Below are 24471 nucleotides of genomic sequence, written 5' to 3' on the forward strand. Positions count from 1 at the left end.
CAACTCTATAATTTTTGTGGCTTTAATTTAAAATGAAACTAGAAACCTTCCCCATGTAGAAAATATCCTGTAGTATGCGGAAGTAACAAAGTCAATCCAGGGCAGGAGTTGGGGTATCTGTGAGCAGGGTATAGGTCTATTCGAATATACCCAACAAAGGAGAGCCAGAAGTTATTTCAGTCATAGGACTGATTAGAAAAATCCTGCTACCAAGCAAAGCAGGAAGGGTCGAGTGGATCTGGAAGCAAAGTTGTCACTGCAGATCTCAAAATAAGAACCAGTTCAAACTCTTAGTATTTGTTTTTCTAATTCCGCTAGAACCTGGCAGTTCACTTCCTTCTAAAAGCACCAGAATTAATCGGAGCACACGGGTGGTCCTGGATTTGTCTATTACATAAATGTAAGTATGTGTCATCATTGTTTCCTCTGCCAGTATTAGAGCACCACAGACTGTGAGTCATTGGTAGATGGTTAAGCACTGACAGGTACCTTCACACATTATTTCACAAACCCTAGCTATAATTCACCTATACATCATTAACAGCGTGATTTTTATAAGGCTCACAAATGCATCCTTGCTACATTTACAAAAACATGTCAGAGCAGTCACTGGAAACAGTAAAAAACAGCCACCACTTGAGCACATGACTCAGCAAGGGACACTGCATGAATATACCTGGCACATCTCTGTGATCGTGTCATCAAACACTCCCCCAGCATCATCCGCCCCTTCACCAACCAGCTTAACCTTCCACGCTCGTGAGGGCAGACGGAGGTCTGATGCATTCAGCTTAACTACTTGTCTTGCTATCTGGACAAAGATGGGCTTACACTTCCGTCCTCTTTAAAAGAAAGGGAAAACAGAATGAAAAACAACTCTCACTAATTTTCCCAAACCACCACAAAGGTCCCTTGAAGGTATCTTCCCATCAGTGAATGAACAATCCAGCCTAACAACAGTCAAACAGTGTGCTAGGCCCACTATAACCACACTGGGCACTAAGGGAAGCACTGCCACTATCCTAGTTTACAAGTGAAGAAGCTGAAGGTCACAGAGATTAGTTAGTAATAAGATTCATCTAAAAAAATGCTAGACAGTGAAACATACACACATATGCTAACCTGGTTGATATCCTCTTCACAGTAATTTGAGGTCCATAGTTTTTGCCTTGAACCATGGTTTTCCCTATGGAGCGCACCATTGGCAGGGTGTAGACCCTTGGAGCTAACAAAGGCCGAAGCTGTCCCTGTACAATGCCCCATGTTCCAGCATTATAATGAGATGTACTGTTCTGTAACAGAAAGTAAGCTACTCAGAAATGGAACACTCTAAGGCTCAAAAGAAATAACACCTCTCACTTTTAGAACATAATTCTTCATGAATTAAAAGCATAAACCTGGGGGCATCTGGGTGGCTCGGTCAGCTAAGCATCCGACTTCTGCTCAGGTCACGATCTCATGGTTTGTGAGTTCAAGCCCCAAATCAGGCTTGCTGCTGTCAGCGCAGAGCCCACTTCGGATCCTCTGTCCCCACTCTCTCTGCCCCTCCCCGGCTTGAGCACACACACACACACACGCACGCGCTCTCTCTCAAAAAAAACAAACATTAAAAAAAAGTATAAACCTGGATAGTAGTATTAACTTTTTACAAATACTTTTTTCTGATAAAATACATGATTATCATTTTTTAAAACTTGGAAAATACAGAAAAGGACACACACACACACAAATGAGTCATCCATAATCTACATTATCACTCTCATCTATTTCCTTCCAGTTTCCTTCCGTGTGTGCATTTTTTGCATTGTTGAGAACATACTGTTTATACAATTTTTTGTTTTTCTCACTTAACTTTTTATCATCAACATTTCTCCCATGAATTACAAACAGTTTTCTAACATTTTCTTTAGTGCTGCCCAGTATTCTGTTGCCTGGCTGATCACCTATTTCTAACAATGATCTGTCAAATCTCTCATATGCCCCATGACTAGCTACCCAAAGATTTCTGACTAACAGTTTTACAAACTGTGACACATTTTGGCAGGCATGTCTATACATTACGCAAACAAACATAACCAGCTTGCTTTCTTCCTAAATTACTGACTATCCTACACAGGCAGTCAAACCACCCAAATTTACTTTATCTCCCCCACAGGACCCAGAATGCTCATTTGTAAGGAGATAAGGAAGTCTCCCCAGTGTCTCAGATTCATTACAGAACCACTTAGACTGTGGTGCTAACATCTGTGTGTGCTTAAGTTTTAAAAATCACATCACATATTGGACTTTACAGAAAATACATGCTTAGCATTCATACTTCCTTGAGCTATGGACAAACCAAAGCATTGTGTCTAGCAACACAGTTATCAGTATCTGGACTATCGCTAAACCAGCAACAAAATGGAAACAGAACTATTGCCTTTTCTACATCTTTTGGGAGCTGAGAGTAAAAAGTATTTTCCTGGGACCTGGAGAGCAGTGCTTCCCAAGCCAACATGTTACCTGGTTGTTGGGGCTGAGGTTCAGTAGCCTCCAGGATGAGTACATGAGGTCAGAGAAATGGTAGAGCAGCCGGAGCCTGGCCCTCGCAGTGTGAATGCTCACCTCCCTCAGCGCCCCATACTGGGGGGGGACCGCATCGGGCAGGCCCAGCTGCAGAGGTACCGACACACCTGCCCAGAGAGCAAATGGACACTTACAAAGGAAAATGCACTGCTTTCATTTTGAGTATTTGGAAAATTTTCAAACACACAGAGAAGGTGAGATAAGTGTACAATGAACACCCATTCCTACCACCTAAGTTCCCTAATTATTGTCTATATTTGCCATATCACATATTTATCAGTTCCTCTCTCCATCAATTCACCTTTATTTCTTGAGGCATGCGTGTTGGTTTTTAAAGCATCTTTTTTATTTATCATTATGGAAACTTTTAATTTAATTTAGTTTTCCATTTAACTATGGGGCCTAAACAGTTCCTTCACAAGAAAACAAAAACACCCCAAATTCTTCCTTTCATATTCAATAACTGCCATCTTCATAAAACACAAGATGTAAGCCAGGACTAGGTAGGCAATTCTGGAAAACGGAAATGGGCAACTCAGCAGTCACTTCCCACACTCACTAGGGATCTGAGAGAAAGTGACCATGACAGAAGGAAAGCTATGGGTGCATGGTTTATGAAGGCTTTGTACTGAGGAATAAGAGCTCTGCAGAAGCAAGGACTGTAAGGACCACATTCATGGTGAACCTCTTATTAAAAATGCATAAAAGAGTAAACATACAACACCCTACTTATTTGAGTTTTGTGTAAATAAAGATTTGTACAGCTCAGTTCCCAGCTTATTTTTATTCTAGTTAATTTTATGAATATTATTAGTAAAAGCTAACATTGAGTACTTCTATGTGCTGGGCACTATTCTAAGAGTTTCACACAAATTGTTTAATCCTATAGCCCTTTACAATAGGGGCTATTTTTATCCTCATTTTACAGACAAGGAAACTGGGTCTGAAGATCATTCATTCAGCTTGTAAGTGGAGAAGCTAGGATTCAACCCAGGCAATGTGGCTCCAGAGTCTGGACTTTTAACCACCACACTGCATAGCCTCTCTCCTGAAGTGCAAGTGAAATCTCTCTGGAAGATGAAGAGGACCCTGAATACGTGGAATTGTCAGTGTGTGCATAGCACTGCTCATTCCGGATTCTGTTAATCAGAAACCATCTCCTGCTTGTTTGGCCTCTACTTGGCAGTCCTCATTTGCTCTCTAAGGATACCTATCTAGAAGAAAAAATTCTCTATGGTGAGTCTTCCCCAGGGACCTATGGCTTAGAAGTAGAGGTCAGCAAAAAGGGAAGAGGATACTGAGTTCCCAGGTACAAGGTTGCTTTAGGGAAACTCTAGTCTCTTAGAAACCAGAGAATGGTAGAAATAACGGGCTTAAGGGCCTGGAAGAGAAACAGCCCCAATATCAAAAAAATGCCTAAGAATGATAAATGCCCCACATTTGCAGGGAATGGAAGATGGACCCAATCTGGACAGTACTTGCTAGGATGTTAAGTACACAAATACACATTTTCTTAATATGTTTTTGTAGCTCTATAAGGATTTAATAATAAACAAAAAGGTAGAAAACTGCCTATCGGTCCTACTACATGCTGGAGTAAAATGGCAACATTTTTTTTTTTTTTCTGTGTCAGTGCACAGACATCATGTTTCAAATGGTTAACTTGGGGGGTGGGGGTGTGAAGAATTTGACAGACGGTCTCAGACCTTTTAATCTTTATTCCTAACAGCAAGCCTTAGAAAGCTGTGATTCATCACTTCTTTCATATAAATATGAAAAAACACTTAGTTGCTGCTCTAAAATTGTACATTTTTGCCTAAGTGACAGGTTTTTTTCTTTGGCGGGGTGCAGAGAGGGAGTGCTTTGTGTGAGGTCTGCAGGAGAATCACCTGCTATCAAAGCATTTACAGTGCTGGCAGCACAAAGACTGCTTTGGCTGGGTGGGGAGGCCTGGCGGTTTCAGAATGATGCCTCGATGCAGTCTGAAAATGGCAAGCAGACAGAGCAGGTGGGAACTGCTGAAAGAGAAGCTACAGGAGAAGGGTAGTTCATCCCTCACCGGGTGCTCTTGGCGGGACAGGTGGCGCTGTCCATGCAGCACTGTGGCAGCGGCCAGCTGAGATCTGCCGGACATTTTTCCCTTGCAGGACTGTTACCAGGGTTGGTTCTCGAACATGGTTGGTGTGGCCTAAGCCAAGCTGGAAATAAATTACAAAAATACAGAGCCAATTACAAAGAGGAAGAAAGGAAGTCAAGATGATGAGATCTGCCTTAGGTGGTAGCAGATACAAATAAATATCTGTACTGACCAACATCAAAAAAATGAAGTTAATTCTGATTTTCTCGATCAGAATAGTCCTCACAGCTCAGACTGTCTCCTAAAAACCAAGCTGCAACAAGGCTATTCCAAATCTAGCAGTGAGTCTTAATGACTGAACACATCCTTGGATTCCACTTCTAGAGAGGAAATTAATTCATGAAAAGTTTAAAAAAATAACAGAATGATCTACACAGCTTTTATTTAAAACACACTGATTTCCTTTTAAGATGGGATGCCTGGGTAACAATAAATAAACAGCTATAAAAACGTACACAGAAGCAGATTCTCATCTCCAGGTCTCTGTTCCTAGGGTGTGACTGGACACCCAGTGTTTCAGCAGCTAAGCACCTTGACATCATTAGAGAGAATCATGTCAAGACCCTACCAGTGACCTCCCTAAGATGTCTTCAGCATCAACTCTCTTCTCATTAAGACACTGTGCATTCAAACCACAATGATGAGCAGCTTCCTCATCTGTTAACATAGTGATGAGGTGACCACAGAGTCACCCATGAACAATGGAGACCTTGAACTTGAGGGCCTCTGGCTCTACGGGCAGACAGACCCAGAGAGGATTTACGGAGGAAGGGAATGTGGCTCTGCACGCAGGGTTGAAAGCCACTGTAGCAGCAGGCATCCTAGACATCTCCCACCCAAATCTGTGTCTCCTCCATATATAAGGTAGGATGAATACATCAACTTCTTGAATCTTTTCTCAAGCTCTTAGAGGCTCAGTTTATTCCTCTGTAGAACAAGAATGACAAGACTTCCTGCAGAAACACAAATATACTATGGATACCATACTATGTACAGTACTATGTCATATTATTAAACATAAAAGTATGGGTTCATTCTTTCCATTTTCCAGATTAACTGATGCTCCTAGGACCTAATCTCACCCATTACCATAGTAAAAATCATGATGATGCCAATAGCAAATACCCCTAAAGTGCTGCTTACTATGTGCCAGGTACTTAATGAGTGTAGATACACACACATACTCAGTTAATTCCCTTAACTGCTTTGCTATACCATCAGATTTTTTTTTAAAACCATGGTGTAATGCCTACTTGGCCACAATCAAGAGAGACACACACAACTGGACTCACAAATAATTCAGTCCGTGTCAAAGTGATATGTGTGAGGCATCGTGGTAGATCTTATGAGTTTCCTAGCTTATCCCTTTACCAAACGAGAAACACTGTCAGATTTCTAGAATATGAGGCAAGCAAGATAAATATTTACCTGCCCTTCTGAATTGCTCCCCCAGGCATACACATCTCCAGTTGATGCCAAAGCAAGAGTGTGCTCAGCTCCAACCGCCACATCTTCGATGACCACTCCAGCCAGCACAGGGATCTGCTGTGGTCGGTTATGATTGCGAGCACGCCCCTCTGGCAAGCCTATCAAGCGATCTGAAGAAATAGAGGAAATTTATGGATGGCACACAACAGTCCTTTATGTTTTCTAATGAGTTCTCTAACTTTTCTGGTGGAATGGCGATGACATATAGAACTCTTTAGAGCCAAAGCTGCTATTCTGGTAAGGTATACTGGATTCTGAGCGGATGAAGTTTGAAACTGTTTCTTTGCAAAATGTCACAGACTCCTTATTCATAAAATAAATAAATCTAAAATTAGCAGCTTATTTCAAACCAAGAGGCACCTCCAGTATCCTCCTATTTGAGAGGATTGGCAGGTAGTTAATAAAGGCCCTACAGTTCTTGTACTCTAAGAAAAGACGTTGCTCAACTTGCCTTGTCCTCAAACTTCCAGCCAACTTCTCGCTTTCCCTCTGCTGCCAAACTTCTAGAAAGTGCAGGCCAGCCCCTGTTACCCCATGGCCTCTAGAACTGTTTGGTTTGGCCACCTCTTGCAGCCTACCCTCCACTCTCACCACTACACTGAGACTGTACTGTCAAAAGCCATGAGCAGCTCCTAACTGCCTCTTCTCAGCAGCCTCTTCTCAGGCTCCAGCCCCTGGAGCTCCACATAACCTTCTGATGACCTGGCCTCAGCCCCCTCCCACCCTGCAGAGACTTCTCACTACCCTGGCTCACTGGCAACCTCTCTTTCACCCCTTTCAAAGCCAACTCTCCCCAGTCCTCTTTCTGTGCTCACCTGCCCTAGACTTCTATCCAAGTCTTTTTATTGTATACTCTCCGTGGGCTTCCTGAGCCTGTTAACATGGTTCTAAGTACTATTATTGTGCATTATGCAAACCTACATCTCCATATCCAATTTCTCTGGAGTTCCAGATCCAAATCCCCAATAACTTGCTAGACATCTCCATACATATACCTAGAGTATATGGCTCCAATTCAGTATGACCTTAACTAAGTTCTTACCTACTTCCAAACCAGCTTCCTGTCCTCAGTTAGTGGCATTAGAGTTCTTCCAAGACTAGAAACCTCATTCACGACTTATTCCTTCCTCTTCCTCACATTTGCCTTACACCTTCCTCAGTCACTACAACTTGCTAAGAAGTTCGATTTAAGAAGGTGAATATACTGCCAGGGAATCCCACAGTGGATGACTCGACTACGAACCACTCAAGATCTGAACCCTGAATGCCTGTGAATTCCTAAGACCTGAATCCCCAGTCCCTGAGAGGGCTGGGGAATCAGACAGGATCCAGAGGAGCTCTGTTGGTCAAGAAGTGTTTATGGCAGAACAGTGGAGGGAGAAGAAAGGAGGATGGGAAGGGCTTTGGCAGGAACTCTTCTAGTAGGATCAAAGGCTCTGGTATGACAGACTATCAATGGGGAGAAGAGTTTGTCCTTATGACAAATTTCATGAAAAAGGAGCAGAAATGTAGCTAGTGAGTGAAGGTCACAGTGGCCATTCATCACCCAGAACAAAACACAACTCAATTTAGAGCACTTTCTGTAAAACTGGAAGGCAAATGTTTCTGTAATACATGTGTACACAAGACAAGTAAAGTATTGCCTGGAAAATGCCTCACCTTGACCAAAGGTATACACATGACCATCTTTGGTTAATGCAACAGAAAACTGAGTTCCACAAGCAACCTTTTTTATTCCAATTCCACAAAGGACATCAACTTTCTGAAAAACATAAGCGTAAAGCACATACTTTAAAAAGAAAATAAGAACACTTTAGAATTTGCCTACTGGCCTGTATAAACAAGCATTGTCTACTAATAAAAATACTAATTGTCACCTACCTGTCTCCACCCAAATTCACACTCCTAAATTGAATCTGTGGGAGGGAGTGTTGGGGACAGGGGCATTTGACTAAAATCCCTAGGACCCCAGGTGAGTGAAAGCATTTCTCTAGGCAACAGAGACCAAAGAGAATCCTGTGGCCTTTTAAATAATACTGCAAGACCATGTCCACGGGCTGCTCCCAGTTAGGCTTTTTCTACTTTCAGAGGTGACAATAACTGCTTTATATGCACCCCAGAGATGGTTTCCTGGCTTTCCACATCCCTAGCGGAATATTCAGCAGTCTAGATATCAAGATGTTACAGATTATATATGATAGGGCATCTGGAGTTGAAGATACATATTAAATATTTGTAAATCATGCTGCTTGTTAAACGTGTTAGGAAAATCCACTAAAAGAATTGCACAGAAGGTCTTCTGCAGAGCCAAGAAACCTGTAACATATTAGCTTCTAATTTATTATTTTCTGCATTTCCTTTTTATTATTTTTTAAAAGGAGGCATATACCTCTATAATTCAGTGATAATAATAAGCTAAAATGGCAGCTGCAAGCATAAGGTTACAAAAGATTGTTCATGGTTCCCTCCATAAGACACCTTGGAGACATGTTTATAACTATTTCTTCTCTACATGGGAGATAGTCCTATATTGTTTGGCCTGTGTATGGAGACACAGGCTTCTCCATGCAGAATTTTTACATTCATTTTAGCAATTAATGGCTTATTTAAAACCAAGATCCAAAATGCTGGACATTTAAGAGTAAGTAATAGAAGTTTCCAAATTTCATTATGAATTTACTAAAATGTTAAAGGTAAATGATTTTCCAAGTAAAAAGAGGCACTGACACAAAGACAATACCGACCTGAGGGGAAGATTTTGCAGTGGAATTTCCTAAGCCTAGTTTTCCATAGTCCCCGTCTCCAAAAGCCCACACCATGGAGCCATCTGCTGATACTGCCAAAGTGTGGTTTAAACCACAAGCCACCTGGAGAAATAAAGGGTACTCAGTAAGATAAACACATAGCACCTAAACCACATATCCGCTTCTGAGACTTTGGCTATATATATTTGTATTTTTATTAATTTCAGGACTTTCTGCATATGTTAACCAAAATGTGTAAGAAAAAATTCCTAATGTCTACAAAGAAAAAAATAACTTTTTCTTTCAAGGCAAAATCCTTTAAATACCTGTGGCTAACTGAGAATCAGAGAGCATAAAAGAGGAAAAAGTACATATGACTAAAAACATTTATACGTCTGAGGAATGATACAGGAAAAGATAAAAATATCTCCTTGTTCAGAGATAGTCTCAATGTATACAGGACAGGGACAATATTGCTTAAGAGCAGTAGCTACCCATGATGCTGCATTTCAGCCATCTACTTCAAAACTAGCAGACAGCAATGACAAAAATCTGTATTGTTTAAAGGTTTTATATCAAGTTGTACTACAGAGGGGTTTTTAAAACATTCATATCCTGAATTAAGGCTTCTATATGTTGGTCACATTGTTTGCCTTAAAATGTTAATTTTCACATTGGGAAAAAAAATGACAAATGATCAAGTACGCCAAACAAAATGTACATGAGGTTAAGTAGAACTGGCGATTCTAGTCTTCCTGAAAGAACAGAGTCTCAGTGCACACAGAGGAAATACGAATCTATGACCATGAAACATATTATGGATTTATTCCTTGCCTGTCCAATCTGATATCCCTCCAGTGCAGTCACTCTCTCTGGTAGTTTTTTGTTAGAGGTGTTTCCAAGACCCAGACGACCGTAGTCACCATTCCCAAAAGTGAACAGTTTGCCGTCTGAAGTTACCACTGCTGAGTGCTTGAAGCCACAAGACATCTACAGACAGAACCAAGAAGAAAAAAAAAAATTAAGAAGAGAGTATACTAAGAAATAAAGAACTCCGTCATTTTCAGGTAATAATATAGTAATAAACTTCACTGACAACTCTGGGTCTTCAAGACCAGTATGTCCGACCTGCCCAAGTGGCCCTCCTGCTCCTTCAAATCTTATCGCCTCATCATCCTCAGGAAGACCAAGCTGAAGAGACTACGTTGGAAGAACTGTTGCTATCCTGTAGCTGTGTACAGATGACCTAGACCACGTGTAATAGTAAATGTGGAAATGCTTTGTGAATGCTAAAGTGCTAGGCAATTTTACATTAATCACTAACTGACTTTCCAGAATATGTGTACAACTCAGCCTTGGTAACAATAATGATAAATGGAAAGCTTTTCATTCAAACTAATACTGTGTCCAGAACTATGCGGCAGAAGCTAAACCCCACTGTTTTTCTTCCAAGGACCTGGAGTACCCCAGCCTGGGCCAACCAGCTGGTTCAGGAAAAAGGACTCCATTCTAACACCAAAGCCCATTCAAACTTCTGACAAAGTCAAGAATGAACAACCAGAAACAGTGGATCTCTTGTAATGATTGTATAATGTATTTTTACCATTATCTCCTGTTACATGAATTTGAGAACCCTATTCAACAACTAGTATATTTTCATTCAAAGGCAAACTTATCCATGTCCTGCCTGACCTGCACCACTTCTTCTCCTTGTAAGGCCTCGATCTGCCTGGGGCGCCGCTGCCTGTCGCTGTTCCCATGGCCGAGTTTGCCATAATCGCCATCTCCCCAGCTAAAGACCTCACCACTTTCAGTCAGGGCCATTGAGTGACCATCAGAACCACAAGATGTCACCAGCTGGGTCACCACAAATCCTGAACAGAGCAGAAAGAAACCCAACAAGATCACTGGATGTTAAAATTCTTTAGTTGCAGCTGCTACAGAATACTCTTAGAATGGAAAAACACCAAAACTGCACTACAGTAATAAAAACAATGTCTTTAATTTTAAATCACATTTGTAGCCATAACTTAGTAAATTGAGAGCAGTCCCATAAAATAATGATGACCAGGAAGGAAAGGAGGGTGACGGAAACAGTTAGTCATTAAGGACTATGTTCTAGCCACTCCTATAAATGCTTTACCTGGATTATCTCTTCTCTATTTTCACATAAAACCTACAAGGCAGATATTATCATCACCACTTTTACAAATGGGTAAACCAAGTCACAAAGAGGTCTAGTATAGCTTGTGCAAGGTCCTAGAGGCAGGACGTGGTAGTTCTGGCCAGGAGTCCCACCTTCCTGTCCCCACTGCTGTGCTCTTCACACTTAGATCTCAAGAAAGAAAACTTAGAACTGTTTCAGAATTGGTTCTCAACTCATTATTACTTGTATGCTTTTAATACAAAAACCCTCTTTGCTCTCTTGTAGGCTTTGGAGTCAGTAAAAGTTGACTTAAGGAACAAGCCAGGGGCTCCTGCAGTGGTTTCTCCAGGGATATACTTTTTCCAAGTCAGAGAACTCTGACAGTCTTTGACAGCACTCTGAGAACTCTATAAAAGTCTTTCGTACATTTGCACATATCCATAGAAACTGATTTTTACTCTTAAGGAAACACATGCATGATTATTGCTATTAATAGTTGCCTAATTTCAGTTTTGTAATTTTACAAGAATTTGTTTACAACAATCTTTATGGGTTTTAAAATAGTTATTTATATCATTGAATTCTAGCACTGCCATGAAAAACAGCTTGCAAAATAACAGCTTAAAATATGGAAATCAGGCTGTACATCCTAAATGAGAATCTAAATAAGTGAAAATCCTATTATGACTTTATCCAGCAAAGGTTTGAGATGAGTTCCAACATAAGCAAACATTCCTATGGTTAGTCCATATTTTCTGACCAGCTTTTAATTGAGAATAATTTTACCTTGTAAGGCTGAAATAACTGTCAGCACATGAAGGTCATCTGAATTTCCTTGCCCCAATCTGCCATAACTTCCTTCCCCACAAGCCAACACTGTGCCATTGGCCTGGATGACAAAGGTACAATTCTGACCACATATGACCTAGTAAAGAAACACGGAACTATATTATCCTTCATTATACAGCCTTAACACTTAAAATGATTCTACATATACTTAGGATGCCTTTATTAATTATTTTATCCTTTCACTAAAGGGGATGACTTGAAATAAGTATGGGGTTCCTACAAGCCCTTGATTGTTATAAAACTGCTTACTTAAAGAGATGTAGGAGGCTCATCGGACTATTTAAAATCATTTAGAACTATGTGATCTACAGGAATTTCAGCCAGCTGTGCGGTGTTAAAATAATAATGTTAACAAAACAGACAGCGGAAAGGATGATGGGGAAATATTAAAGACTGGCTAGAGATCATCAAGAAGCAGAAGCCTGAGGAGATATACACAAGAAAGAGTAACGCATCCTGGGACTCACTAAGGTAGAGAAGAATGGGTAAGAAAGCAGTGGCTTGAGAAAGGGTTTGGGAATATAGTACCACAATTATTAGAAGAGGGGAGGGGTGTTAAAGAAATCTAGCTAAAAATCCCTGTAAGTTAACGGCCCTCAAACAGAATCAATAATTAGGAGCATGTTAACTTCTGTAAATATGTACTAGGCAGGTCTAATGCTGATGCACTTGAAAGCAAGAAAAACTTAGAAAATTAACAAAAACCCTAGAAATCTTCTATTTGGAGGCTATACGTGACTTTGTTCAGTTATTCCTCACCACAGATTACACAATGGTAAAATTTTTTTTAACGGCAAGGGAATCAGAATTGTTAGTTCCCAAGTTTCTTCTCCATTTCTTTACCCAGTAGTTACCTGTTGGGCCTGTGAGAATGAGGGAGCTGCTGCAGGTACCATAACATTTCTTCCAGCTTCTGCAAGCTGTCCATGCCTGCCAGCACCCCACAGGTAGACATCACATTTACCTCCCAAGTGCCAGTCCTGGAAAACCACAATCATCTCAAAATTAGATTCATTCATTCATTCATTCATTCATTCAAATATGTGCCAGCCTCTAAGAGACATCAGGTGACAAACACACACTTAAAATCAGAAGATTTACTGAGAACCACCATTTAGTTATCTTTACTGACCTCAGGTCTGGATGTTGCCCAAGACATAATTTGTTCATCCATGCCATTAATCCATTTACTGTTATCCTGTAAGACACAATAAACACCAAGATGAATCTTGCTTAATCAAAATGTATCTTTGCTTAACTAAGTCTTCTTTCCATAAAAGAACTTAGTAATACTGTAAGAAATTAAGAGCAGTTTTACAATCACACCAAATTTGACTATGCATGTTAATATTCTCCTTTATCATAAACAATTTTGCTATCTACTATCACTATCACTAATACAATGGTGATTCGAAGTTAACCATTTATGTTTGCTGAGCACCAACAGGTACAAGAGTCACCACCCCCACGAACTAGCTGTACAGCAGTAGCAGGTCACTTCATCTTTCCAGGCTTCAATTTCCTCATCTACGAAATGACAAATTTGGGACAAATGGGCTCAGAAGGACTCTTCTTAAATTAAAATTATATTTTATATCTATAAATAAATGACCTATACTTCGATAATTTCCCTCAATTCGTATTTCTGTTTTATACTGTATACTTATGTATTCAAATGTTTGTATGTACAAATATATATACATTTTTTAACATTTATTTATTTTTGAGTGACAGAGAGAAACAGGGCATGAGCAGGGGAGGGGCAGAGAGAGAGGGAGACACAGAATCCGAAGCAGGCTCCAGGCTGTGAGCTATCAGCACAGAGCCTGATGCAGGGCTCGAACTCACAAACCACGAGTTCATGACCTGAGCCAAAGTCAGATGCTTAACTGACTTAACTGACCCAGGTGCCCCCTGTATGTACAAATCTTAATTAAGCAAATATATTGTTAGATCAAGTGCTGGCCTGCACTATCTACATAGGCATTTTATCTACATCACAGTTTCTGTATCTAGACACTCTCAATTAGAATAAGAAATAACAACTGGAATGCTCTTCTATATTCTTACTTTATGGAGATTAAAACATGATTAGAGTGTCAAATAATTGAGAGTCTTTATGTGGAATAAATCTCACAAGATGACCCAGGAAAAGATGCTAAAATATGTATAAATGAGGTACTAAACGTGGCACCTATGGAGAAAAAGTGAGAAAATATGGGACTATGTCGTTGAAAGCCAACAAGTTTACAGGTGCTTCACAGTTCTCCTATAAACAATCTTTGTCACCATAGAGGGCTGCCATAAGACTGAAAATGACTATCTGAAAGCAAAACATTTTTTAGTTTATCTAAGGGCATGCTTCTAGCTATCCAAGCTAGGAAATCCTGAAGGTCTGCTACTTGCTAAACATCCATGATACAATCTCAGCTGCATATAACAGCAGCTAATTTTAGGCTTACCATTAGGAATGTAAGCTCATCCTCTGGAACAGGCTCTAGATCAGGAACGGTAAAAGATTCTGGAAATTGTGCTCCATTGGTCAGGGCTTCAGCAGCTTTTATGGTGGTTGAGAAACATTCTAACCAGGCCCACTCATTTGGATTCCAGGATGCTGCGTCAGGGAGGCAGTTCTGGTGGTGTGGTGGCACTGGAGGGTTACATAACAGCTGATCCAAATGCAGTCCCACAGCGAGGGAAGCCAGACATTGCATATAGGGGCTATGAACAAGCTGATCGCCACAAACCACATGAGGCTAAGAGGAAATACAAGAATGTTAAGTTGAAGAGTCTGTACCAAATATTATAAATTAACCTACCAGGCACCTGGATGGCTCAGCCCGTTCGTTAAGTGTCTGATTCTTGATTTTGGCTCAGGTGATGATCTCATGGTCGTGAGATTGAGCCCAGCATTAGGCTCCACACTGGCCGTGGAGCCTGCTAAAGATTTTTCTCTCTCCCTCTGCCCTTCCCCGGCTCACACATGTCCTCTTTCAAAAGAATTAACCTGCTGTATTCTGAAAATCTGTAATTGTATTTTTTAAGTTTACTATTCTTTTACACCTGAAACTAATATTACTCTGTATATTCAACTATAAATAAAACTTTAAAAAATAAAAACAAAACAAGAAAAAGTTCAGTTCTTTAAGATTTTTACTCTGAAATAATTTTAGATATACAGAGAGTTACAAGAGATAGTACAAGAATTCTTGTAAATCCTTCACTTAACTTCCCCTAATGTTAACACATAAGCATGGTGCATTTATCAAAACTAAGAAATTAATATTTGGTTTTTCTACTAATGCCCTTTTCTGCTTCAGGATCTAATCCAGCACATCACACTGCATTTAGTAGTATATTTTCACTATATAGTTTTTCATGAATAATAATGATAATGATAATAAAGGTAAAAAAGCAAGTAACTAAACCAAGGCAACCTCCTCCCTTCTCACATTTCCTCCTTTACAAGAGAATCCTGGTAGCCATCAAAGGAGATCGCTCTTCTGTGGCCCTCCCTAACTGTGGCAGAGCAATTCTGTGAGACTCTGAGTAATTCAGAAAAGAGAACCTAGGCAAATGCATCAGTGAAGTTAACTGGGCACAGTAACAATTGACTGTATTAATACAGCTTGGCTGAAAAAGAAGGAAATAACACCAAACAGCTCTGCCTAGGGGCAGCACACAGTGACTACTGAGGTCTGGAGGACAGACTACACAGTATCACAGCCTGGGCTACAGCTCCCAATTCCATTATTCCTCATTCTAGTATTTTAAGGACCCTACTCACTTCAGCCTTAGCTCTTCTACTTAACTTTCCACATGGATTCATCTGATACACAGAATGTTTACTCCAACATCCATATCCACCCCCCTCTCTCAACTTCAGGATGGCAAAACCACACAAAAATAGATTTATGGGTCACAAAAGATGATACTCTGAGGGTACAGGTATTTTAAGAAGTTTTGGAGTGAATAAGTAATCTGAAAAGAAATTATACCAACACTATACAAATTTGAGGGTTATTTTAAAGTTTTACTCCCACTAAAAGTAAAAGCAGGCTGAGGATTACTCAACAACTGTTCTAGACATGACTTAACTTTATTTGATTCTACCAAACAGCCCCACTTATTTTCCTTAGACCTTATGCTCTTAATTGCCATGCAATTCAAATGCTGGAGCAGCAGTCATGTGCAGATCTGCAGCAGTGAGTGTAATCGGTTACCTTTTCATAGGCATACTGCTCCTGAAGCATCATGGGTAGCCGCTCCAGAAATGCTCTCATGCAGGGAGCCATATTTAATCCCAGAACACCCTGCTGTTTCAGTGCTGTCCTACAGGTTGCTAAAACATGATTGGCGGCAGCCCATTCTGCTGTACAATTCACGACCAAAACATCCTGTTGGAAAACAAATCATGCCACACAGTTATTTAAATAAAAGATAAAAGAGAGATCATTCTATTACCATTCATATCTGAAATCCTTCCAGTTATTCCATTAAACACATTTGCTTTTTGGACATTTTATGCTGTACCTTTAATGCTTATCGACTTCAAAACATCCTAAATTTTGCTAAGTAAAAACCAGTGAATAAGAACCATAAAATTTGTGAGCTACCTTGGCTTTGCTGATGCTCCTTAAAGAGACAACATTAATTCTTGGCTGTTTCATAGGACTTGCAGGAAAAGGTACCATGACCACAGGGGTACTATAGGAAGGAGTACTCTGTCTGCTGAGGGACACATCTACAGGACAAGCAGCTCGGCTCTAACTGTGGCTCTATGATTTATCTATAAAGGCCACTACTGCCTTGGCTCTGAGTCTGTATTTTACTGTTTATATAGGTTTAGAGCTCAATTTTATTATCTTTTACCTACATAAAATATAAACCAAAGCAGCACATTGGCTCTACTCATTAAGGGTATGAAGAGCAAGACTGCAGGAGATAATGTCATCTCTGACTTACTTCACAGAAGGGGGCTAGTATGTATACACGTATACATATTTGTGTGTGTGCGTGTGTGTATGCAGTAAGTATTTTTTTAACTAGAATATTAAATTGAAAGTCAAGATACATTTTGTATACTCGAGTTAAAGGTCTTTGGGGTGGTCCTGTGGTCCTACTTTTTAAAGAAAATTCTTTTGAGACAATTTACTGTTATCTCAAAAGTCATGGCAGAAAGTAAAAATCCACTTTATAACTTCCAATGGAACTTAAGTCATTTGATGATTAGGCATTTAGCCAAAATCTAGGGTATGGTAAGAAGAGTACTAGATTATAAATCAGGAGGCCTGGGTTCTAGTTTTCCTTCTGTCACAAAATAGTTGTATTATCTTAGGCAAATAATAATCCCTCTGGATATGAGTTTTCTCCCCTGTAAAGTAGGCTACTTAGACTATGATTTCTAAGGTACCTTATAGACTTATCCCTTACGATTTTAAAGAATTGTAAAAGTACCTTCGATCTATTTGAGCAAGCAGCTACCCCAACATCTGGAATCCATACTGTGGTCTGAATAGCTCCAGAGCCTATCACTACAGTTTGCAAGACAGAGCCATCCTAAAATGAGAAGTAGTTATATCAGTACACATTACTTAACCTTAGTCATTATTTACATTTTTTTTTCATTTTATTTTATTTTTTAAATTTACATCCAAGTTAGCATGTAGTGCAACAATGATTTCAGGAGTTCAGGATTCCTTAATGGCCCTTACCCATTTAGCCCATCCCCCCTCCAACAACCCCTCTAGTAACCCTCTGTTTGTTCTTCATATTTAAGAGTCTCTTATGTTTTCTCCCCCTCCCTGTTTTTATGTTATTTTTGCTTCTCTTCCATTGTGTTCATTTGTTCTGTGTCTTAAAGTCCTCATATGAGTGAAGTCATATATTTGTCTTTCTCTAATTTCACTTAGCGTAATACCCTCTAAGTTGTATCCACATAGTTGCAAATGGCAAGATTTCACTTTTTTTGATTGCCGAGTAATACTCCATTGTATATATATACACCACATCCTCTTTATCCATTCATCCATCGATGGACATTTGGGCTCTTTCCATACTTTGGCTATTGTTGATAGTGCTGCTATAAACATGGGGGTGCATGTGTCCCTTCGAAACAGCACACCTGTATCCCTTAGATAAATACCTAGTAGTGCAATTGCTGGGTTGTAGGGAAGTTCTATTTTTAATTTTTTGAGGAACCTCCATACTGTTTTCCAAAATGGCTGCACCAGTTTGCATTCCCACTAGCATTACAAAAGAGATCCTCTTTCTCCGCATCCTCGCCAACATCTGTTATTGCCCGAGTTGTTAATGTTAGCCATTCTGACAGGTGTGAGGTGGTATCTCCTTGTGGTTTTGATTTGTATTTCCCTGATGATGACTGATGTGGAACATTTTTTCATATGTTGGTTGGCCATCTGGATGTCTTCTTTGAATTCTTTTTTTTAACGTTTATTTATTATTGAGAGACAGAGAGACAGAGAGACACAGAGAATGAACAGGAGAGGGGCAGAGAGAGGGGGAGACACAGAATCTGAAATAGGCTCCAGGCTCTGAGCTGTTGGCACAGAGCCCGATGCAGGGCTCGAACTCACAAACTGTGAGATCATGATCTGAGCCAAAGTCGATCCCCCAACCGAGCTACCTAGGTGCCCCTGGATGTCTTCTTTGGAGAAGTGATTATTCATGACTTTTGCCTATTTCTTCACTGGAATATTTGTTTCTTGGGTGTTGAGTTTGGTAAGTTCTTTAAAGATTTTGGATACCAACCCTTTATCTGATACGTCATATGCAAATAATTATCTTCTCCCATTCCGTCGGTTGCCTTTTAGTTTTGCTGATTGTTTCCTTTGCTGTCCAGCAGCTTTTTATTTTGATGAGGTCCCAAAAAGTTCATTTTTGCTTTTGTTTCCCTTGCCTCTGGAGATGTGTTGAGTAAGAAGTTGCTGCAGCTGAGGTCAAAGACGTTTTTGCCTACTTTCTCCTCGAAGATTTTGATGGCTTCCCATCTTACATTTAGGTCTTTCATCCATTTTGAGTTTATTTTCGTGTATGGTATAAGAAAGTGGTCCAGTTTTCCCAGCACCACTTGCTGAAGAGACTGTCTTTATTCCACTGGATATTCTTTCCCGCTTTGTCAAAGATGAGTTGGCCATACATTTGTGGGTCCATTTCTGGGTTCTCTATTCTGTTCCAATGATCTGAGTGTCTGTTTTTGTGCCAGACATTTTAAATTTACACACTTCACATTCACAAAAACATTTTAGAAAAAAATCTATATACTCCAGTGAAATTTAGCAACGTCTAATTACATAGGTACTACCCAATTTTCTGGGGCCTTTTCTAGATGACTTTAAAAATATATCAATAAGAAAAATTAAAGAGTGGAGAATTCTGAAAGGAGTTTCTTCAGTACCCAAAGTATTAGTACACAAAATATTCCTAGGGATGGTTGGGTTAATTTTTACCATATCGAAGTTAATGCATAAACATTTCTTAAGATAAAAATAACATCTGTACTCTTACCCTTAAAGACCAAATGTTCATGAGCCCACCTAGTCCACCAGACACGAGGGCCAACCCATCAGAACTAAAGGCAACAGTCCGGACAGGGGTGATGTGTCCCCGCAGCTGATAAACACATTTGGCTCCGGCTGATTTCCTATATCCATCCTGCAATTCATTTTGATTTTTAGCATATATTGAAATTAAAACAAACTTATAAATTCAAGATTTATAATTCATTCCTGGAAATTTTATATTTCAGTAAAAAACTGGGCAAGAGGGAAGGACAACTCTCTCATAGGTTTAGCTTGAGAAAATAATAAAATAACAACGTGGTTCTCCTTGGCTCCTCTGAAACTGAGTTCATATTTTTTGACACCCTTCTAAGTGAATTTCCTATTCTTCAAACCGGCAGAAATTACAATTGTAAGTTCCAATTATCCCTCAGAGATAGAAAAATCCTAACTTCTGCTTTTTAATGAGTGTTCTAATTTTTAAATTTAGCTTTATGTAATTTTCATTTTTAGCTCCTAAAATTCATGAATTGCACATGTTGGGTCTATATAAACAGGCTCTTCTTTTTGATGGCCAATGGTTCTGTTACGTGGTGTCTAATTTCATGTTTGCATTGTTGCATCTTGCACGTTTTAATTTTTTTAAGTTAATTTATTTGGTGAGGGAGGGAGAGAGACAGAGACAGAGACAGAGAACACTAGAGGTGGAGGGGCACAGAAAGAGGATCCCAAGCATGCTCTGCACTGTCAGCATAGAGCCCAAAGCAGGGCTTGAACCCACAAACCATGAGATTATCACCTGAGCTGAAATCAAGAGTTGGAAGCTTAACCAAATGAATCACCCAGGTGCCCCTGCCTTGCACGTTTTAGAAGTGAGATAGGTCCAAAGGGCTACTCTCTAGTACAAACAGAAAATCAGATTTATCTTTAGTGCCTCGACTTCCACTTCTTTTTCATTAAGAAAAAAATTTTTTAATGTTTATTATTATTTTTGAGAGCAGGGGAAGGGCAGAGAGAGAGGGAGACACAGAATGAAGCAGGCTCCAGGCAGTGAGCTGTGAGCACCTGTCAGCACAGAGCCCAGTGTGGGGCTCGAACTTACCAACTGCAAGATCATGACCTGAGCTGAAGTCAGATGCTTAACTGAGCCACCCAGATGTCCCTCCCAATTCTACTTCTATATTTTCCTCTCATTAGTGAGCTATTTACCTCTCCCTCTTAACCTCTTTCTTCCTGTCCTTAAGCTCCCTCTTCCTTCTAGTTATGACAGTGTATATTACCAGATGTACTTATTTATCCAGATATAACATAAGGTATATTTCTTCCAGGGGTATTTGTATCATGAGCAAAAAGAAAGAGCAACAGAAGGTGCAAACCGTTAGCTCAGGGATGCCATATGACTGGCCACCAAGTATTTTAAAGAATTTTAAGTCAGGTGCCAATGTTTAATATTGGGAGATTTTACTTAAAACGCTGGGTTTCTGGCTTCTATCAGGAAAAAAAGAGACAATCTGGTAACAATAGCCTCATTTCTGGATGGCGGCAATCAGCTCTCTGGCAGCCGTGTCCTTTATAGAAAGCATGTGTGTTTCTAGGTTTTTTGTTTTTAACCTCTCCACACCAACTCCCAGCTTTTTGAGTTTATGTTGCTTGTTTAGATGGCCTTATAAGCATCTATCTGAATCTGTAAACTCTTTTTTTAAATCATTTTTAAAAAAATGTTTATTTATTTTTGAGAGAGAGAGAGAGAGAGAGAGAGAGAGAGAGAGAGAGAATGCGATCAGGGGAGGGGCAGAAAGAAAGGAAGACAGAGAATCCTAAGCAGGCTCTGTGCTGTCTGCACAGAGCCCAGTGCAGGGCTTGAACTCACAAACTGTGAAATCATGACCTAAGCCGAAATCAAGAGTGGGACACTTAACAAACTGAGCCACCCAGGCACCCCCTGTAACCTCCTTTGAAGTTAAAGGAATTGTTCTTCATAGGTGGAATGCGGTATCAGCAGCAGATACTTTGGACAGGGGTGTTCCTGTGGTGTTCCCATTTCACTGTACCAAAGATTTAGGACTTCTCTATCTGTAGTACCAAATAATATCCATTACTATAAATGATCACCACTCAGTGTATCTTGAATGTCTCACTTTAACAAGCAATCATGCCGTCCTGACTTATAAAAAATAAGGCCAATTCAGAAAACACACAAAGTATGACAATTATTCATGTTTCCCTAATGGATCTTGCCCTTTAAGATACTGAGTAGTGAGTATCTCAGTAATCAAAGGAGGATTACTTTGATAACACAAACCATCTTTGGTTTCAGATAAGGTCTTCAAAAGCACCAGAACATTTACCTGGCAATTTGGCTCCTGGTCCCACCATCCTTCTGAACTAGTCACACTGGTCTGTGTGGTATCTTGTGGAATACGCCAAACACATACCAAGCCACTCTGACAGCCACTTAAAATTAATCACGTAAAACCAAAACATGTCAATATGCAGAAGTAAATATACTTTCAAAGAGCAATCAATTAAAGACCTGATAAAACTATTACAGTATTATTTTAAAAATTATCTGCAATAGGTATATGCTATAATCTTTTACAAGAATTACAAGAAGAATCGATAGTCTAGCAACATCACACCCAGATAAGGAGACTGCATTCCAACTTCCACATTTTGCCTTATTTCTCTAAGGTAATCTTATGGAATTAGACATTATAAGAATAGTAACAGGCAAACTGTTTAAGACCACTGAAAAGCCATATTTAACGCAAGTAACAGTCCATAATAATATAAAAATTAAGACACACACACACACACAAATTTGTAACATACGTAGCCATCAGTAAATGCAATTTGGATCCTTTCCCTGGGAGGCTGCACCAAGCAATGCCATTTACAATAGATGGATGGCAGAGTGAATGTAGACAGCGCCAGCATCCTGAAATAGGCCCCCAGAGTTTCACATTTTCCTCTTTGGCACATGTCATAAGAATATGACCTGTTGGGTCCCACTTCATACTAACAAGAGTATCCTTAAAATGACAGGGAGAGAAAAAAAAATCATAGCAACCTTCCTTCACAGATATGTAAACTCAGTAATTTATGACCTATACTTCCATTACTCAATTATTTTGAAATCAATATTTTATGCAAATAAGATACTGTCATATCATTCCCAATCACAAGACAACTCACCCTTTAATATAATCTGCATTATATACACTTGCTACAGTCAAAGCTCAGTAAATGTTAGTTGAATGAATGAATTAGGAAATTCTGATTCAGAAGGAATATTTATCTTTCATTAGCATTTTTAAGAATTATTGACTTGTAATCATTAGAATAATGAAAAAGAAACTTAAAAAAAAGCATCCTTCATACCAAAATAGCAAACATTATGAGAATCTAAGACATATTGTATGTTTACATGGTTGACGTCGTGTTCTTCTGACATTTTTTTATTTTTACCCTCCTTCACACTTTCAACCCCTGCCTTCGTGCACTTGTGTTTTGCCTAGATGGCCCTGTAAGCATTAGAACCAGCAACTCTTTTTAAGGTAAAGGAATCATTCTTCATAGATGGAATTTCTAGCATGACAGGGGGTGTTCCAAGGGTGCTCCTATTTTACTGTTTTGGTTTTACTTCTTTCTTGGCTTTCTTGATGGCTTTCTTACACAGACCTTTCCATGTATATACATGGTCGAAAGATTTTGTGTAACAATAGAATATGAAATCATAAGTGAACTATGTTAAGAAAGTTTAAAGAAAACTAGTATCAAGCAATACTATAGTAAAAAAACAAGAAAAAGTAACCATCTGGGAAAGATGTTTTTACCTTATGTGCATCAATTAGAACAATGCCTCCTTTCTCAAGTGGTTCCTTCGTTCCCAGTAACAATTTTCCATCAAAAAATCCTACCGCAAATGGTCTGTCTTCACTGAACCAAGCAATGCAAGTTACAGACACTAACATGATTAAAAAAAAAATTTTTTTAAGAAAAAAATATGACACTCATATGTCATTGTCTAACTTAAAAGACATATTTTTGCAACAAACATATGCTACCACAACCACTCCAAGTAAATTTCCAAACATCTCTTTGATGCATTTATTAGATAAAAGGTAGGCTGAGAGCAGGGATTCTGTGTAACTTACTTTAAAAGTATTATAATAAGTGACAAGGACTACCTCATTTTTAACCTTTTATTCTTTTCAGATGATTACTGAAAAGTTAAATTCCTTGCTGATTCCAAGTCCATGTACCAGGTTCCTTCCTTTTGGACCAGAATCTACCATGAAACTGAGAAATGAAATAATCCATCATAGAAAGAAAATTATCTGTCCCTTCTTTTGCTTAATATTCCTTACTCTGTGTGTTTCCATATTTTACCAAACATGTTCTAACAATCTACATTCATATTTGCTTCTTCAAGTACACATTAACTCTGGAAAACTACAAGAGAAGTAAGAAACAGTATTTATCTGTGGGAGTAGAATGGGGACATGTGGGATGAGTAGATGGGAAAAAGACTTTTCACTGCCTATCTTTTTAAACTGTAAGATTTTTGAACCCCATGAAGGTATTACCTATTTAAAAAAAAAACCTACATTTAAAAAACACTTGTTCTATTCTGTGCCATGTAAGCTGGGACCGTGATCTGTGAAATACTCCACTCCCCCAAAACAATGAACAAAACCATGTAGTAAGATGTCTATGCATCCAAAGGGAACACAGAAAATAAATGAAAGGAGACTTCCTACTATCTCTTGTCATACCAGGAACGTCCCTCCTCCTCCTTCCATTTCCTCAATTTCATTTGTTAACAATTTCATCTCTACCAATGATTATAATTCTTTTCTCTTGGACATTCCTAACTTTCAAGGGAAATTGGCAGCCCCACTTAAGTTTCAGACACTTACACAAAGGATGAATGACTAATACAATACTATTAGATCTCATTTTGGCAGAGGTATGTGGTAGATGTTGGGAGGGAATTATCTTTCAACGTAGTAACTAACT

At 39.3% G+C, this 24471-nt stretch overlaps 1 protein-coding gene across 13 annotated transcripts in view; it reads right to left on the reverse strand.

Moving 5' to 3' along the window:
* Positions 1 to 24471, reverse strand: part of HERC1 (HECT and RLD domain containing E3 ubiquitin protein ligase family member 1) — a 187240-nt gene that overhangs the window by 8309 nt on the left and 154460 nt on the right. For all 13 annotated transcript variants that reach the window (XM_049611706.1, XM_049611711.1, XM_049611710.1 and 10 more), the window contains 19 exons: positions 23286 to 23416; positions 22282 to 22481; positions 21798 to 21903; positions 19457 to 19603; positions 17387 to 17488; positions 16153 to 16326; positions 14392 to 14685; positions 13062 to 13127; positions 12784 to 12909; positions 11867 to 12005; positions 10627 to 10808; positions 9769 to 9924; positions 8935 to 9057; positions 7850 to 7952; positions 6131 to 6300; positions 4625 to 4763; positions 2503 to 2672; positions 1123 to 1292; positions 677 to 842 (listed from right to left, as the gene is read on the reverse strand). In XM_049611706.1, coding sequence (XP_049467663.1) covers positions 677 to 842; positions 1123 to 1292; positions 2503 to 2672; positions 4625 to 4763; positions 6131 to 6300; positions 7850 to 7952; positions 8935 to 9057; positions 9769 to 9924; positions 10627 to 10808; positions 11867 to 12005; positions 12784 to 12909; positions 13062 to 13127; positions 14392 to 14685; positions 16153 to 16326; positions 17387 to 17488; positions 19457 to 19603; positions 21798 to 21903; positions 22282 to 22481; positions 23286 to 23416 — 2864 coding nt within the window. The remainder of the gene's footprint in view (positions 1 to 676; positions 843 to 1122; positions 1293 to 2502; positions 2673 to 4624; positions 4764 to 6130; positions 6301 to 7849; positions 7953 to 8934; positions 9058 to 9768; positions 9925 to 10626; positions 10809 to 11866; positions 12006 to 12783; positions 12910 to 13061; positions 13128 to 14391; positions 14686 to 16152; positions 16327 to 17386; positions 17489 to 19456; positions 19604 to 21797; positions 21904 to 22281; positions 22482 to 23285; positions 23417 to 24471) is intronic.

The sequence above is a fragment of the Panthera uncia genome, assembly GCF_023721935.1.
Source record: "Panthera uncia isolate 11264 chromosome B3 unlocalized genomic scaffold, Puncia_PCG_1.0 HiC_scaffold_1, whole genome shotgun sequence".
Taxonomy (NCBI): Eukaryota; Metazoa; Chordata; class Mammalia; order Carnivora; family Felidae; genus Panthera; species Panthera uncia.